The sequence below is a fragment of the Impatiens glandulifera genome, chromosome 5 (genome assembly GCF_907164915.1).
Source record: "Impatiens glandulifera chromosome 5, dImpGla2.1, whole genome shotgun sequence".
In the NCBI taxonomy this organism is placed as follows: Eukaryota; Viridiplantae; Streptophyta; class Magnoliopsida; order Ericales; family Balsaminaceae; genus Impatiens; species Impatiens glandulifera.
In genome coordinates this window covers 26,244,820-26,263,029 of record NC_061866.1, presented here as the reverse complement: position 1 = coordinate 26,263,029, position 18,210 = coordinate 26,244,820, and the positions used below count along the sequence as shown (strand labels likewise).

At 33.2% G+C, this 18,210-nt stretch overlaps 1 protein-coding gene across 1 annotated transcript; it reads right to left on the bottom strand.

Annotated features, from left to right (window-relative positions):
* Positions 1-995: 995 nt before the first annotated feature.
* On the bottom strand, positions 996-10,083 carry LOC124938140 (T-complex protein 1 subunit alpha). Its single transcript, XM_047478516.1, has 17 exons — positions 9,822-10,083; positions 8,043-8,107; positions 7,581-7,670; positions 7,410-7,496; positions 7,225-7,284; positions 7,062-7,112; positions 6,422-6,517; positions 5,678-5,743; positions 5,177-5,394; positions 4,536-4,632; positions 4,134-4,220; positions 3,320-3,454; positions 2,411-2,515; positions 2,190-2,318; positions 1,819-1,922; positions 1,583-1,673; positions 996-1,316 (listed from the first exon to the last, which is right to left on the bottom strand). The coding sequence occupies exons 1-17, from the start codon at positions 9,892-9,894 to the stop codon at positions 1,233-1,235; spliced, it is 1,638 nt and encodes a 545-aa protein (XP_047334472.1). The 5' UTR covers positions 9,895-10,083; the 3' UTR covers positions 996-1,232.
* Positions 10,084-18,210: the final 8,127 nt, after the last annotated feature.

The following is an 18,210-nucleotide window of genomic DNA, read 5'->3' as shown; positions in this document are numbered from 1 at the left end:
TTATTATATTTAAAATATAATAAAGAAATTATAATTTTATAAAATTAAAGGGTAAAAAAGGAATATTAAATTTTAGAAAAGTTAATACATTTTTGTAACTGATTTTGATAGGTATTATATTATACTCTTTTCAAGGTATAATTTATACCTACATATTACTATAGGTATAAATATTAACAAACCAAACCAACATTATAATTTAATATATACATTATTATACTATATTTACAGTTTTATCCTTGTACCAAACCTAGGCTTAGGAATTGGCGGCTAGCTAAAACAAAGTAAGGGCACCAAATTGTTTGCATTGAATTGAAAGCAAAAATTAAACGAACCGAACAAACTGACTAACGGTTTCATGTTAAACTGAACTCAACGGTTTGAATGGTTAGTTAGTAGCGATCGAACGCAAAACCGACCAATTATGATTAAAATTTACAAATATATAATTTCGTTACAATTTATAGTTATACTTAACATTTCTCATAATAATTACATTTTCAACCATTAAAATATAATATACCCAGTTGATATACATAATTAATATAAGAGTATAATTACATTATTTAATATAAAAAAGTTTGTTTTGTATGTAGCCTTCTCTTTGTTTTTAACCCATGTCATGTAGCTTTTGTCAGTTGTGGATTAGAATAAAAGTGGACATATATTCTTTCTGCCCTTTCGGTTTTGAGTTTTGTTTATTAGTGTTTGTTAATATTAATAATAATCAATATAGGGCAAAAGTGTGCATCCAAGAATCAATGAAATTGTCAAAAAGTTAAAGGTAGAACGGACAAAGCACCAAAACACAAAAACTGCACAAGTGATCCCAAAACTTGAAGATAAATGAAAAACATTTTAGAGTTAGATGCACAGAAGAATCAGTTCAAAATATGGGATCACAGCCAAAACTTGGGTTTTTTTTATGAGCAAATGTAGGGTTTTGAATGAATATAAAACTGACATTGCCAAATTTGGAGCTGAAATGAGAGTTGGCAAAATAAACAAATAAATCCTTGACGGATCACCCCTACCTCTGTTTCTTTCAAAAGTGTTCTCCTTCAAACTGTTAAAACTCAAATCATAATTTGTTTAAACAAAAGCTCAAATAAAATAGTCTATGCAGCATTCTAAAACAAACTACACCCAAATCAAAAGAAAAGTAAACACAAATTATAAATAATTAATGTCAACAAAAATTGGTTGGGGGCTGTCAAAACAAAAACAACAATTTACTCCTCATTTTGACTCTCATCTTTGAAAAGCTTGATCATGTCATCAATTCGCAGGATTGTTATGGCGGCTTCTGTTGCAAACTGCAACACAAAGGTAGAAGAACAAATGTTAAAAGTAAGATCAACAAGCATTTTACCTCAAACAGATTATTTTCAAGCATCTACCTAAAAAAAAAATATCCTCTGATAAAAATTACTGAGATTAAGAATCAAAATAATTATAACAAGAAACCTAAACTATTGATATAATCAGGAATATTTTTTTTACAATATCATGTTAGCTTGCAATCACGTCATTCTTAACTACTGAAAGAAGGCCAAACGAAGCTTGCATGAAAAACACATACCTGGATTATCTTTACTTTGCTCATAGCAGGCTCAAGAACTCCAGCTTCAATATTGTTCCTTACAGCCCCCTTCAGAAGATCCAGTCCCATACTGCACCAACAATCCCAATCCCATAAGATTGATACATACAAGCACAAAGAAATTGAAGCAAGATAAATAACTTGAGCCACATTATTTTTTGTTGTTTGAAATAAATGCAACAAATTTATGTTTTTCTTAAGTCAATTACAAATACCTGGAAAGGTGCTTCTTATCTGCCTTGGTCTGTGCAGTGTGGTGATAAGCACGTAACTTAGCAACCAACTCAGTTGCATCCTTTGCAGCATTCACAGCAAGAACCTGCATGATTAAGACTTGTATGAGGGAAGGATTTTAGAAGAAAAAAAATGTTTATCCTGTTTTTTGTGAGTATTGCCAATGCCCTTTGAATTGTAAGTGAAGATATAGTGGAAAAAAATTAAGAAGGGAATTTTAGTTGATGATTTGAAGGATAATGGGATTATAAGGTCATTTGGATTAAATTCAAATAACCCTTCATTTGGACTACTTATATTAAAAAGCCTAAAAATCAAGGAAATGGAAAGAAAATAATTTTGTTTTCACCACCTTTGGTATGACTAACAATGATTCAGCAAATTCTGCTATTGCTAACTGCTCGCGTGATCCTAAGCTTGTGGCCAAGTACTCCAAGTAAACAGATAGGGCAGCCTCCACTGCACCTCCACCAGCAACGACCTGTTTTACAGCATCTCACAGTAATGAGAACCATAAATGAAACCTACTCTGACCTTATGAATTAATAAAAAGAATTACAATTGTGGGAATACCGTATTGGATTCCAGTGTCCTCTTAACAATGCATAAAGCATCATGTAAAGCCCTCTCCATTTCATCAAGCATATAATCATTAGCTCCCCTCAGAACCAAAGAGACCTGGAGAAAAATAGTGTAAATAAGAGAACTAGGTTGGTAATTAGAATTTCCTACTTACAGGACACAAGTGTTATGATTTGATAATGTAAAATAAAATGCCCAAGAAATCAACATTTGTTGTTTTCTACTGCTCGATGTGCTAGCTACAACCAGAAAGGAAGGGCAATTCTTAACTAAGGGAAACCTAAGGGTGTGTTTGATAAATCAGAAAATTAAGTGTTCAATTTTAAGTACCAGAGACCAAAGAAAAAATCTAAATTCGAAGTAATTGATATGTAAGTTGACATAATCAATGTGGAACTAATTTTGGTATTGAAGACTATTGTACCCTCATAATAACTAGATTTGACTCATTTTTGGGGGTTAAAAGATGATTTTTGGACACTCTTAAGAGTATTACCAAGTTAAGTATCCAAAGCTTACTGAATTAAGCATATTTTTTTATTTAGCTAAATTTGAGTTGAATCTAAATAGTTAAGTGATTTAAAATGATAGACTAATAGTAATCAAATCAACTTAATTCAAATAATTATTAAGTGATAAATTATGATATCAAACACTGCCCAAATCTGATGAGGATGTAATAAAAGCTCAATGCCCAAGAATCTAAATTAAACTAAATACAAGTGATGCTCTCAACTAGGTTTAGCTAGTCCTCCATGTGATATTTAGGCATTTAGACTAGTGTTGATGTTAAAAAATCGTATACAAGCTATGCAAGACAAGACCATAGCAATCCCATACAAAGAATCTTCAGTAAATATTAACATTGAGGTTTTGGACTTCAAATGAGATAATACATACAGCGCTTGTAGTTTTTGTTCCCTTAATCATGACAACATCATCAGAAGCAATTCGCTCTTCAACAACTTCATCAGCATGTCCAAGAAATGAGGAATCAAAGGTTTCCTCCCCTTCCATATCAGCAAATGTGGAGACCTGCATAGACCCAGATCAAAACAAGCATTTAAGAGATTAAAGATATTTCTACAGGGTAGAAAATAAGGAAAAATTAACTTCATCAAGGCATAAATGACTAGGTCAAAATGATATCATCATATCATAGCTTGATGATCTTTCAGATCCAGATGAATCCAAAGGATCTCTGGATTGATCAGAAGATCCTTTCAATTGGTTAGAATCCATTACTTGATGGCAAGCCCTTCCTTCTTTATTTGAAGCAAGACAGAATGGTTTACTTTTAAAACAATCCTAGGCTCGTAAGGTCCCTTTCTATGTGTCTGCAGTTCCAATGCTACGCCTTGAACCACTCGGCCATCTCTCCTACATAATCTTCTTATTATGACCAGCTCTCCGAAATCCCCTTTCTTGGTTTCTTTTTTTTTTGGGAAAATAGTTTCTTACTAAAAGGGAACGAGAACATCGATACAATGTTTATTGTTTCGAGCGATGTTTGAATACGAAGAGATGGTTAGTTATAAGTTTATTTGATTAGTTTATTAGTGCAGTAAATTTTTAATCTCATCCCTAAAAAAGTAATAGGACTACACTAAGCATAGCAGCAAATAATATGGGCACCTGAATTCTTATTTCAAACTTCTAGGATTAAGACCTAGAATTGTTCACTTCAATTATTATTGAACAAAAATTATCTTACCATTGTTGCCCCAGTTGCCTTGGCAACATGGCGAAGATCATCTTTCCGAACACGTCTGACTGCAATTGCACCAGCCTCAACAAAGTACTGAAATAAAATCCAGGTCAGAAAAATACATGGAATATTCAGAAATACTATGGAATGCAATATGATTTAACTACTGCCAATGCACACCAGCATTCAAATATCACTCAACAAAAAAAAGGCTCTATAAAGATGAGAACGACATTAGTGTCGGGATCAGCTACATCTGAACAAAACAAAAGCTTATACAATCCAATTATACTCACAAGAATATGAACTCTATCATAAAAGACATTGACCAATGAATACGCATAAAAAAATATCATATTTATTGCAAACAATTCACATGCCATGGGAAAAGCTGGGGAAAATGTGTACCTTCAGCGACATGTCATCGATTCCCTTTGTAGTTAAAACAACATTAGCTCCAGCCTTTAGAAGTTTCTCAATGCGTTCTTTTGTTGTATCAAATTCTCTACAAAAATAACAAGTGGTAAGTAGAACGAGCTCAGCTCATGCCACATGACCAGAAAAGGGTGACCACCCAGAAAGAAGAAAAGATACTTTTATGGGATGAATTCTAAGGAAATAATAGTGTAGTCATTGTCCAGATCCAGGGAAATGGAGAAGGAAAACTCGGGACATTTTCTATTGGGAATGGTAGCATCCTGTTGGCATAGCTTAACAGAAATAACCATTAGGAAACTATTCATCCTTCAACAAAACGGCGCATCTCTTTAACTTTTTTATACTCAGGGATTTTTTTCCCTCGAGAAGGGCTAGCACAACATCCCACCATCATCAATCTCAAACTTCAATCAAGGTGCTTTAAGTGGGAATCAAACTTAAAACCTAAACTTCGTAAGTTCAAAACTCTAATAACTTGAGCTACTATGGGTGGATAAAAAATAGTTTGCTTCTTTAGAACCATCCAAAGTGAATCTACTTAATGATATATGCTGACAAAAAGCCAGATGATAATAACTGGAAAAATATTAAACAGTTTCTACTTAAATCACCTCTGACGAATCTTTTCAAGTTCCCGTGGGTCACTAACCACAACTTGGATACCCAATTGCATTTTTGTCTTCTGAAGATTGAAGTCAAGACAGGCAATCCTAGCAGGTGCCACTCTTAATGGCATTCCCTGTGCAGAACGACCTGTATTCAAAGCATAACCATTTAAGAGATAGCTATCCCTTGCACTTTTGCCGTGGGCTTTGAGGATATTGATTCCCTGTAAAGAAGAAGAGTAGATATCAAAACATGGGAGAGATGATATTAACATATTTTGAAGAAGAGTAGATATCAAAACATGGGAGAGATGATCTTAACATATTTTGAAGCAATGTATAGACTAGAGCTAACAAAGAGAACTCAAAGGGAAATGATATCCTCCATTGCTGAAGTGAGAGTTGAAATCTTTAAAAAGTGAAAAACAATAAATGTGTCCTAACTACACACTACGGGAAAAGAAACATGGAAACTTATTGAACTAGAAACTTATGTACTGCCTTCACCTTAATTGGATATCTGATCTCTCCACGCACATTAGTCATCTTAACAGATTGCACTGCTTCCACAACCTGCAAAGCAATAATGCAATAAGTAATCAGAAAAAGAAAACAAGAAACTATATATCCTTAGTTTAGCACACAAAGCACCACTTGAAATATGTGTAGTCACTAAAATATAAAAAAGATAAAAAAAAATACAAACAATAGATGTAGTACATAAAACAACAAACTCCCAAGGAAAACAATCCTTCATCTCACCAAGGAGTACTAAACAAAATCTATAGCTAAAACACCACTTGCAAACTATTGAAATAAAATGTCAGAAAAACTGATTAGGAAAAGGGTATTAATCTGAAAACATGACATCTAACAGAAAATAACTACCTGAAAACTATGAAGAAAAGGGAAAAGCTACTCACTCCAAAAATATGAAGCCGCCACTAACAATGGAAACTCATAATATCCATTTTCTTTTTCCTAGCATTTAGTTAATGCCTTTTTCATCTAGTCAAAAAAATGAAGCCCCACTAACATTACAGGATCTCCAAAAACAGATTGCTACAATCACATTTCTTCAAGTTTAGATAGGCAGTATATATTTTGTAATGTCCAAGCTTCAATGACATGCAAATAATCGAAGTTCATCTGCTTCAACATTTACGCATAGATAAACTACAAAATTCAAAATAAATAAACAAGATTCTGATGATATGAAAACAATGCTGATATGAAACCTAAACAACTCACCAGACTTGCAAAGAAATCACTGTCAGCAGCAATCAACTTTGAGGACATGCTTGTCTTGGCACAGTTCACAAGAGAATCTTTTCCTAACTTTTCAACCTACAACATAATCAGAACGGAAAATAAACAGATTAGGTAAATCTAAGATATACTACACCCTCATACATAAGTAAATCATATTTAAAAGTCAAGCTCCGAAATGTATTAAACCACAAAAAATGAATATTCAACCGCCTAAGATCGAAGCCTAAGGAAACCATATTTAATAGACATATTTCTGCAATAAGTTTCCTAGTCATTTGATATAGATAAAAAAATATAAATAGTAAAGTCTAATGATCTAGTAACCAGATAGATAAATAAAAAACAGCTATTTGAGGTAGATCTCTTCGTGATAATTACATAATAATGACTACCCCCATAACTTGTTCCAAGGCAAGCAGGAATGTGCTATATTCGACTATTGGAAGCATCAGATATTCACATGAATGGCAATTTATTAGTCAAGCTTTTGGCAAATAAAGTGTTGTACCTGTACCAGCTTTAGAGAAACTAAAGAAAATCTATTTAATTGACAGCCTTAAACAAGCTATCAACAAACTTAAAACAAAACAAAAAAAGTAAATTGGACCAAGAGCGTTACCTTTACAGCTAGCTTCTCATCAACATATTTGCATGCTTCTCTCATGGCAAGCTGAAAGGAAAATACTTCATTTTAGATGTTACCAAGAACAAGGCAGAAGGTAATATTTTCCTTTACTAGCAAACTCAAGGATAAAATCATACTAGTCAATAGTAGTACTCACTCTGTAACCACTAATTATTGATGTTGGATGAATCTTGTTTCTCACCAAATCGTTGGCTCTCTGCAGCAACAAATAATAAATCACAAATTATATTTATTACAGTAATCAAAACCACATGAATTAACATTTGATAGTACTTCATAGTCTGTAACAGATAAACGAATAGTGTGCACACTGGACTTTACCTTGAGTAGCTCAGCAGCTATAATCACCACCGAAGTCGTCCCATCCCCAACTTCACGATCTTGAAGTTCAGCCAGCTCAACAAGCACCTACACATGTATCACATATAAGAAAGATGATTATGACAACATAAAACAAGTCTCAAGCTTGAGGAATTCTTTTGTTCTTTCAACCTTGGCAGCTGGATGCTCAACTTCTAGCATCTTCAGTATTGTAGCTCCATCATTTGTAATTGTTACATCCCCAATATCATCAACAAGCATCTGAGGTAAACCGTTAGAGTGTGAACAAAATTGCAAAAACCTCGCAAATTACTAGCATTGAAATTTAGAGATGATTCTACACAGCATAAGTTAGCCATAATAGATATACATAGGATTTGGCAAACACAAGATTAGTTACCCATAATAGAACTACATAAGAATTTATTCAAAGATTGTTTCAATAGAAATGCAGTATTTACAAACTAATTTGTAGAGATATTCCATCTTGCACTCAATACATTCCAACTTGATATCAACTCACTTCAAGAGTCAGAACGAGTCTAAACATCCAACAATTCTATGATCATAGCAAGTTTTCTAGTTATACAACAAAATAGGAATAGACAAACTTCAATGGAGAAAGGAAAACACCTTGTCCAGTCCAACAGGACCAAGAGAAGACTTCACAATGTTCGCAACGGCTTGACATGCCATAACTGCAGACATAATAAACATAGTGTTTTCAGATTTTGGCTCTAAGCAAAACAATTAAAATAAAGTAAATATGCAAGAACAAGATTTCTGAAAAAATGTGTTCATAAGTTGAGAGACCAATTCCATCCAATTATGTCTATGATAACAGATGATTAATTATAATGTCACTGTATTTCCTACATAATACCACTGTCGCTTATACATGGACATATTTATAAACATATTATAACAGGTTAGATTTTCTTTTAAATTAACTTGCTAGAGTGAATGCACTAGTAATGAAAGAGAAAGTGAGAGAGAGAGAGAGCTTGTTGACTGTGTTAGGAACAATATCCACAGTTACTGATGAAAACTTAATTTGTATTTCTTACAGTTTTTCATATGGAATGTGACATTCTTGCAATAAACAACAAAACATGGGAATTTTCTGGGATTGGTTGCAACCTCAGGATTTAAGCAATTGATCAGATTATATCGATATCCCTTCAAAAACCATAGGTCATTGAAGGGATGCTTAGGAATTAGCTTATGAGAACATTAATTTGGCTTTATTACTTACGCCAAATCCAAGTGCTACACTAGTAGAATCATTGAAGACACATGAACATCTTCACATTGAAATGAAAACACTGTGACTTATTTGGTAAGTTTGTTTTTTATTAAATTCGAAATGATCAAAATGGCTGTAATTTTTTATATACTCAGAAAGTAAGTTTTAATAGTATACTAGAAAACTTAGAACAAAAAGTGAATGATATGATGAAAAACAAATGTTGACTTGATAGAAAATACATATTTATATAAAGGAAAAATTATTCAGCGTGGTTTGATAGTTGAGTGGTTGAATGAACAATAATAAGGTATGTGTTCAAGACTTTCTATAGACATAATTTCTATTATTATAGGTTGCATTCTCCACAAATCTGATAAGACAAACTTTAACATTTCAAAAAGAATAACTATAGGAAGATATATAAACTAACAGTCACATAAAATGGTACAAGGGAATGAAATAAAACATATAATACAAATATGACGCATCTCTTTGATTTATCTTGAGCTACTTTAGCGTCTGTAGCTAGTATCCATTAATTGTTATATAATAAAAAGTGAATTCCTGTGAACCTTATACCAAATCAAGACCTAAGTAGGGACTGATTCCATGCCTAACCCATTACGTAATACAAACTTACACATTTCAGTATAACTCTCCTTAACTCAAACTATAGCTGACCTGCCAACTTCTATTTGCAACTTTTTGACTGCAGTCTATCAATAGAGGTGTTTTGTACAAATTACTTATCATGGTCACCAAAAGTTGACAACTTTTAATAACTAGCTTAAGATTCGGTCAGATATCTCTCCTTTACTCCAACCATAGCCGAAAAGGTAAGTTCTATTTGCAACTTTTTGAACTGAAGTTTAACAATAGAGGTGTTTTCTTTTCTTTTTGGTACCAGTTTCAGCTCGACTTATCAATCCTAGGTTATTCAGTAATGAGTTGGCTAAGGAACAGACTCTCTGAGAATGAGAAGTGTTGTTCAATATCATATTTTTAGGGCTACTCGCAAGTATATGATTTCCTGTAACATTTGAAACCCTCGTATGGAAGCAAATATATAATGAAAAACGAACTCATGCAAATACAAACAGCATCTAGCAACATAGAATAATAAGAGAGACAGTTGTACGTCTGGAGATGGATAGAAATGGTACCATTTTGAGTACGAACATCTTGCCCTGACTGGCGCTCTCCCATTATGTCGGGGGTTTGTGAGGCCATCGCCATTTGGTCCGATTAAGCTACGGGAACCAAAATGAAATGAGAGAAGTAGCAGATGCAGGAACAAGATATCGAAAAGGTAAAACGATGCTAGATCTGCGCCGTGGAAAGACCAGCCGACGGGAAGTTGTAGTGAAGATGAGTGAGATCGATAATCACTGATCTCTGGAAATAACGAGAGAGAGAGAGAGAGAAAGAGCGCGAGTGGGGATCTCAAAACTATAAACCAGTATTTAGAGGGTTTATGACAAGTACGACGTCGTAAGATCTCTTTGTCAATCAATATTGTGCCCTAGGGCCTAGGCCCGCAAATAACTTTTTTTCTGCCAAATCCGACCCGGCCCAAACATCACAATGTCCAATTTAATATAATTAAGTGTCCTTAAGGAGATTTCATTCTGTATGTTTTAATTCAATTTTATTTAACTCATCAAAATAAACCATATTTAATTCAATTTCACTGCTTTTAAATAATTGTTTTATTAAATTTAAAACAATATTACTTTCATAATATAAAATAAAATAAAAATAAACTATATGATAAAATTAGCTAGGGATGAATCTATAAATTCAAATCGGATGGGCTTAAAAACATCTAGACATAAAAAAAAAATTAACTGAAAAATTAAGAATAAAACGAGTGTACAAATGTGAATTAAAGAAAAAAAATAGTAAATTAAATTTTAAAAAATTATGTCCATAAAAATAAATATTCGAATAAATTGTAGATAGTAATATCATAAATGTCGCTCTAAAAATTTTATTTAACAATAAATTTTCAATCAAGAAATTAACATTTATATCCTCAAATAAAATAATATATATATATAATTAAACTTAATTTTTAAAGTGTCCGGATTGTCGGGTAGAGAGTTGTGGTTAATTTGGATATATATATATATGAGAGTAAATGGATACTTGAGTCGGACTGTGAGTTGACCCACTCATAAACTTAAAACGGTTAAGAATAAAATTTAAAATGTTATAAGTGTGTTTCGAACTTGCAACATAACAAAACAAATACAACTCTTTAATCAACTATGCTAATGAAAATTTATATATTAAATTCAACGTCAAATTTGATAAACGTGGGATATTTTAACAATATAATAAATTTTTAACTAAATAATCTATATATATAATGATGCTTAATTTTTAAAGTGTTCGAATTATCGGGTTAAAAATTGTGGTTCATTTGGATATATATATATATATATATATATATATTAGAGTAAATGGATACTCGAGTTGGATTGATCCGTTCATAAATTAATTATAATTAGACTCATGAAGTTATGATCCCACCTAAATGCAATAATTGACCCTATATATTATTAATGATGCAACTTTCATATTTTGAAAAAATATATTTAACATGTAATATTAGAGAGAATGACGTATACATCATCATATAATTTATAACCGCTTAGAGATGAAATCCTATAACCTATGAAAAGAATTTGCACTTTGACAACAAATCCTATCTTTTTATCAGAAAATTCATAAAACCCAGTATCTTTTATGATTATCCTTTCTCATATATTTTGAATGGTAAAAGGAAGAGATAGATTCCACAAATGAAGAAGAGCTTCATGACTGTCATAACCATTCAAAAATGTTTAACTCTAAACCAGCTTCTTAAATATTCTTAACTTGGGGTCTAAAACCTAAACTTTTAACACCAAATAATGAATGCTTGCAACAATGGTTCCCACCGAGTTTCCAACCCAACATTAATATGTCAAATGCTAATCTTTTAGTAGGCCGACCTTTAATCGTGGTATTCTAATACTTTAATATAAATGATATGTATGTGTAAAATAAAATAATTAAATATTTAATCTCTTAATATAAATATATATACCTATCATAAAAAGGTTTTCTTCAATATAATATTTATTTTAGATGTTGATTGGTGTTAATTTTAAGTAATTAATGTCTTTTTAGTGAAATGTTTTAAAAGATATTAATATATAATAATGAAATAAGATTTATTTTTAAATAAATAATAATTTAATATTTTAATTAATAAATTAATTAATGTGATAAATTATTTGATTATAATTAATTTTATATATAAAAAAACTATATATATAGAGAGAGATAATTCTAATTTATAAATAATATCTACAAAATTAAAGTAATTAAATTAAAATATAAGTAGTAAATAATTTAAATTTTAAAATTGGGCAGATTCAATAATCACTCAATTTTTTTTAGGTTAACTCTAAATTATATGTATTTTATAATTATTTATATTTTTAAAAAATATTCATATTAGAACGAAAAAATTAATAAAAAAAGTATTAATATTTAAAGTATCACCAAAAACAACCAAATTAGTATATTAGGAACAATATTATCAAACAAATTAATTAAAAAATGTAAACAATATAAATCTCTATAAAATATTCTAAATAACAATAAATCATTTTAATTTGATTAATATATTAGTAATAATACTATCAAACAAATTAATTAAACAATGTCAATTTTTATAAAATATTTTAAATAACAATAAATTATTTTTATTAGATGGTTATATTATATATTAAAATATATGGATACGACACATAGAGAAATATAATGATTTGAGAAGTAATAGTGGCAAGTTCGAGTACCTTAAGTAAAAAAAAATATTCATATTTATTTTTTGAATTGATATATTTTAAGTTTGTAGATACTCAATTTTTACATCTGATATATATTTTTAAATAATTTTGAGCAAACAAATAATTAGTTTAAACCTATGATGTATAAATCGAATTCCAACTTATTTAATTTCGAACTATTTATAATAAACCTAAATGTGATAAATAAATAAATAAAATAAAATAAAAGTAAAATAAAACCTCAATTCGTTTTGTGTTTATTTTCATATTTGAAAAATAAATGAGATCGAAAAAAGTCACCAATGACAGTCGTTGGCCATTGCGAATTGTTAGCGACAGTAAGCCGGAACCAGCAAAGGGAGGTAAATGACGCAATGAAGGTCAACCATCGTGGATTGCGGACTGATCGTGAGACGCGAGACTGCATTAAGAAGATCATGAATGAGCTAGAAACAACATCGCTTTAGCTCTCCTATATATATATATAAAGGATAAAATCACCCAATTGAGATATTGATTTGAGACATGTGTTAGATATATTTCCTTAAAACAATTTCATCGTCTTTCGTTTAAGATTGAGTTTATCACAGATAACTGTCTATTAGGGAAAACGAATCTATTAATTGATTTTATTTTATGCAACACACGTACATTCCTATAATTGGATGTGAAGGGATCAGTGTTAACAATAGAGACTAGGGTCTGACTATTGTGAACAACTTACAATAAACTCTTCAATAATAATCCTGTGAGAGATTAATATTTGTTTCTATTCTTCGTAAATCCTCCAAACTCTTGAAACAGATTCAAGTGCGGAATTGTTCATTGAATTTGAAGTTTTAGACAACTAAATGCAAATGGCAGAAACTAAAGAACACAAGAAGTTTTATGTATGTTCGGAGATAAAACTCCTACGTTATCCCTTCTTCCACAACTGCAAGGATATCCACTAAAGACTTTGAATCGTATACAACTCACTGATCTATATCACTTTTTGTTGAACAGAATAGCCTCTATTCAACTTACAACACTGAGGTTTCTCACAGAAAAGACAGTATGCAATTACAATGTACTCGCAGTTAGACAGATAGTAAGAGATTCTTGTGTATGATAAACAGTTGTTTAGTGGTGAGTTTTTCGGACGGACAGTTCGACCGTTGTCCTTGAGGTTCTATATATAGTTGAAGTACACCAATAGTCGAATATTCTGTGTGGACACGTGGCATATGTCCGTTGGACGACCTCCTCTTAGTACAAGAGTATAATAGACTATGAGAATTTAGATCGTGGCCATACCGAACATATAGTGCGCCAGATATTCTCTAATATTGTCCTATACTGGAAAGGTGAAAAAAAGATATCCGCGTACGTGACAATCATTCATTTGATAGAATTAGCTGGCTTGTCAGACTATTGAAAGAAGTGGAGTAGACATATAAGTGATTGTGGTTAGACGGATGCTTCCTTCAGACAGCTGCTAAAGTAAGGCATCAGACGTTCTTCTTTACACAATGTCTAAAGGAGTTAGACGTCCTCGTCTAACTACGCATTCATTTTGATAGCGTCTAAAGGAGTTATACGACCTCGTCTAACTACGCATCCCTTTAGACCGCGTCTAAAGAAGTTAGACTACATTGTCTAACTATGTTTCCCTTTAGACAACGTCTAAAATAGTTAGACTACCTTGTCTAACTACGTTTCCCTTTAGACAGCGCCTAAAGGAGTTAGACTACCTCGTCTAACAACGTTTCCCTTTAGACCGCGTCTAAAAGAGTTAAAGGACATCGTCTAACTACGTTTCCCTTTAGACAACGTCTAAAGGAGTTAGACTACCTTGTCTAACTACGTTTCCCTTTAGACTGCGTCTAAAGGAGTTAGATAACCTCGTTTAACTACGCTTCCCTTTAGACAACGTCTAAATGAGTTAGATTACCTCGTCTAACAAATTTCCCTTTAGACATCGTCTACAGGAGTTAGATTACCTCGTCTAACTACGTTTCCTTTTAGAAAACATCTAAAATAGTTAGACTACCTCGTCTAACTACGTTTCCCTTTAGACCGCGTATAAAGGAGTTATACGACCTCGTATAACTATGCTTCCTTTAGACAACGTTTAAAGGAGTTAGATTACCTTGTCTAACTACGTTTCGCTTTAGAACACATCTAAAAGAGTTAGACTACATCGTCTAACTACTTTTTCCTTTAGACCGTGTCTAAAGAAGTTAGACGACCTCGTCTAACTATGCTTTCCTTTAGACAACGTCTAAAAGGGTTAAACTACCTCGTCTAACTACGTTTTCCTTTGAACCACGTCTAAAGTAGTTAGACAACCTCGTTTAACTACGCTTCCATTTAGACAATGTCTAAATGAGTTAGATTACCTCGTCTAACTACATTTCCCTTTAGACAACGTCTAAAGGAGTTAGATTACCTCGTCTAACTATGTTTCCCTTTAGACAACGTCTAAAAGAGTTATACTACATCATCTAACTACGTTTCCCTTTAGACCGCGTCTAAAGGAGTTATACGACCTCGTTTAACTACGCTTCCCTTTAGACAGCATTTAAAGGATTTAAACACCTTGTCTAACTATGTTTCCCTTTAGACAACGTCTAAAAGAGTTAGACTACCTCGTCTAACTACGTTTCCCTTTAAACCGCGTCTAAAAGAGTTAGACAACATTGTCTAACTACGCTTCCCTTTAGACAACGTCTAAAAGAATTAGACTACCTTGTCTAACTACGTTTCCCTTTACATCGCATCTAAAGTAGTTAGACGACCTCATCTAACTATGCTTCTCTTTAGACAACGTCTAAAGGAGTTAGACTACCTCGTCTAACTACGTTTCCCTTTAGACCGCGTCTAAAGGAGTTAGACGACCTCATCTAACTACGCTTACCTTTAGACAATGTCTAAAGGAGTTAGAATACCTCGTCTAATTACATTTCCCTTTAGACCGCGTCTAAAGGAGTTAGACAACCTCGTTTAACTACGCTTCCCTTTAGACAAAGTCTAAATGAGTTAGACTACCTCGTTTAACTACATTTCCCTTTAGACATCGTCTAAAGGAGTTAGACTACCCCGTCTAACTACGTTTCACTTTAGACAATGTCTAAAGGAGTTAGACTACCTCGTCTAACTACATTTCCCTTTAGACCGCATCTAAAGGAGTTAGACGACCTCGTATAACTATGCTTCCCTTTAGACAATGTTTAAAAGAGTTAGACTACCTTGTCTAACTAGGTTTCCCTTTAGACAACGTCTAAAAGAGTTAGATTACCTCGTCTAACTATGTTTCCCTCTAAAGGAGTTAGACGACCTCGTCTAACTATGCTTCCCTTTAGACAACGTCTAAAGGAGTTAGACTACCTCGTCTAACTACGTTTCCCTTTAGACAACGTCTAAAGGAGTTAGACTACCTCGTCTAACTACGTTTCCCTTTAGATAACGTCTAAAGGAGTTAGACTACATCGTCTAACTACGTTTCCCTTTAGACAACGTCTAAAGGGGTTAGACTACCTCGTCTAACTACGTTTCCCTTTAGACAACATCTAAAGGAGTTAGACTACCTCAATTAACTATGTTTCCCTTTAGACTACGTATAAAGGAGTTTGACGACCTCGTCTAATTATGTTTCCCTTTAGACATCGTCTAAAGAAGTTAGACTACCTTGTCTAACTATGTTTCTCTTTAGACAACGTCTAAAGAAGTTAGACTACATCGTCTAACTATGTTTCCCTTTAGACAATGTCTAAAGGGATTAGACTACCTCGTCTAACTATATTTCCCTTTAGACAACATCTAAAGGAGTTAGACTACCTCAATTAACTATGTTTCCCTTTAGACCGCGTATAAAGGAGTTAGACGACCTCGTCTAATTACGTTTCCCTTTAGACATCGTCTAAAGAAGTTAGACTACCTCGTCTAACTATATTTCTCTTTAGACAACGTTTAAAAAAGTTAGACTACCTTTTCTAACTACGTTTTCCTTTAGACAACGTCTAAAGGAGTTAGACTACCTCGTCTAACTACGTAAGACGTCTAAGACTACCGTCTTCAGACCGTGTCTAAAGTAGCAAAGTATTTAGATTTACGCCTACACAAAATAAATAGACAAATTAACTTGACCATATTTACATCATCAAAATTATGTTCCAAGCCATAACGATCTTTTAAGTTCTTTTAAGGTTAATTAAACTTTTTTTATTCTTAATTAACTTTCTTTGTTTTAATTTTTTCCAACAATACCCCCTTTTTGACAATGTTAAAACTCAGCAACAACAATTAAGTTGAGAACACAAATCAAAGTAAATACGAATGCAGTTGTTTAACCAAAGTATCAATCATGGTTAAGGATACACAAAACAAGATAAAAGATTTAAGATCCTTCCCTTTTAACTCTTGGATCTGGACCTTGATGAATATCTTCCCCTGTTAGAAGGTTTTGTAGCCGAGCGATTTTTCGACCACCATTACCACCACCTTTGTTTCCTCCACGACCATAACCACCTCTATTAGATTGGCAACTGCCTCTGCCACCTTGAGTGGTTTTTTGTTTGGATCATGTGCCACGAGCAGAAGTTGACCCCCCTCTATTGCTTCCTTCCCCCTTTTTAACATTATCAAGGTTGACAGCAATAAGGGCTCTTTCTTTTGCAGCTACAACTTCAACATTTTTGTCAGCCTAAAAACGCCTTGCAACAACATCGACTTGCTCTAGATGTTCGGTTTCTACACTTCTAAGCGAATTGGAAACCTCCAATACTTGGGACCGAACATATTAAATCATGGACCTTGTCTCTTGGTGAAGCTCCAGATTGAAGTTCTTTGATTCATCATGATAATCAAAGTGTTGTTTGTGCAAGTTCTTTTCCAGTTTTTTTTGTACTGAGTATGGAGAAGATTAACTTCATATGTGTTTCGCTTCAGAGTTTTGTTTGTTTCCTTTTGAGTGGTAACTATGGAGGAAATGGCTTCTTTATTCGTTGTAGACCCCTTTTAAAGATTTTCCAATCTGGACAACATGTCCATTAAGTTCTTCTACATAGCCCCCAATGCATCCATAATGGCATTACGAAAACTTGCACCTCCAAGAGAGGCTTCTTCAGACGAGGGAGGAGCGAAGGATACAACCTGCGAGTTTGCTGAAATAGAGCGAATATGGTTAACATGCAGATTTACCTGTATCGATTGCTCTAGTTCCTTTTCCTGGGTGGGTTCTAGAGGAGCATCCTTCATAGTCCTGGAGTCATTTCTGTCATCTTGGATTTCACTATCCAACAGATTGGCAAAGCCTGAAATGTCCCCAGCGTGAGGAGGATCTTCACAAATATATTCATGAAGAGAGTCGGCTATCCTCATAGGAGATAGGTGATGAGTGTTTAGAGGAGAGGGTAATCTTTCTTCCAAAGATGAAGATGACTTAGCTTTTTCGGACTCTAAAGCTCTTTGAGAATGTTCCCCCTCAACAAATGGAGTATTCTATTGATCAGATGGCTTCAAAGGTTCCCTCTCAACTTGTGAACCCAATGCCTGTTCTATAGTCTTTGAGGGTTCCCCCTCAACAGATGGAGACTTTCTTTGTTCGGGCATCTCATTCTGACATAGAGGTGCCTGCTCAACGTTAGGGGCAACTACTTCCTCTTCTTCGAGAATTGGAGGATCTTGTCGAGTTTCGAACTGAGTGCTCAGCTTTAGACAGAGGGCGATG

Excerpts from the sequence above, each read along its gene's own strand:
- LOC124938140 (XM_047478516.1), bottom strand. The coding sequence starts at position 9,894 with ATGGCGATGGCCTCACAAACCCCCGACATAATGGGAGAGCGCCAGTCA. Across the intron at positions 7,285-7,409 it reads TAGCTGCTGAGCTACTCAAG|AGAGCCAACGATTTGGTGAG; the intron begins GTAAAGTCCAGT and ends TTGTTGCTGCAG. Across the intron at positions 4,633-5,176 it reads CTTGAAAAGATTCGTCAGAG|AGAATTTGATACAACAAAAG; the intron begins GTGATTTAAGTA and ends TTATTTTTGTAG.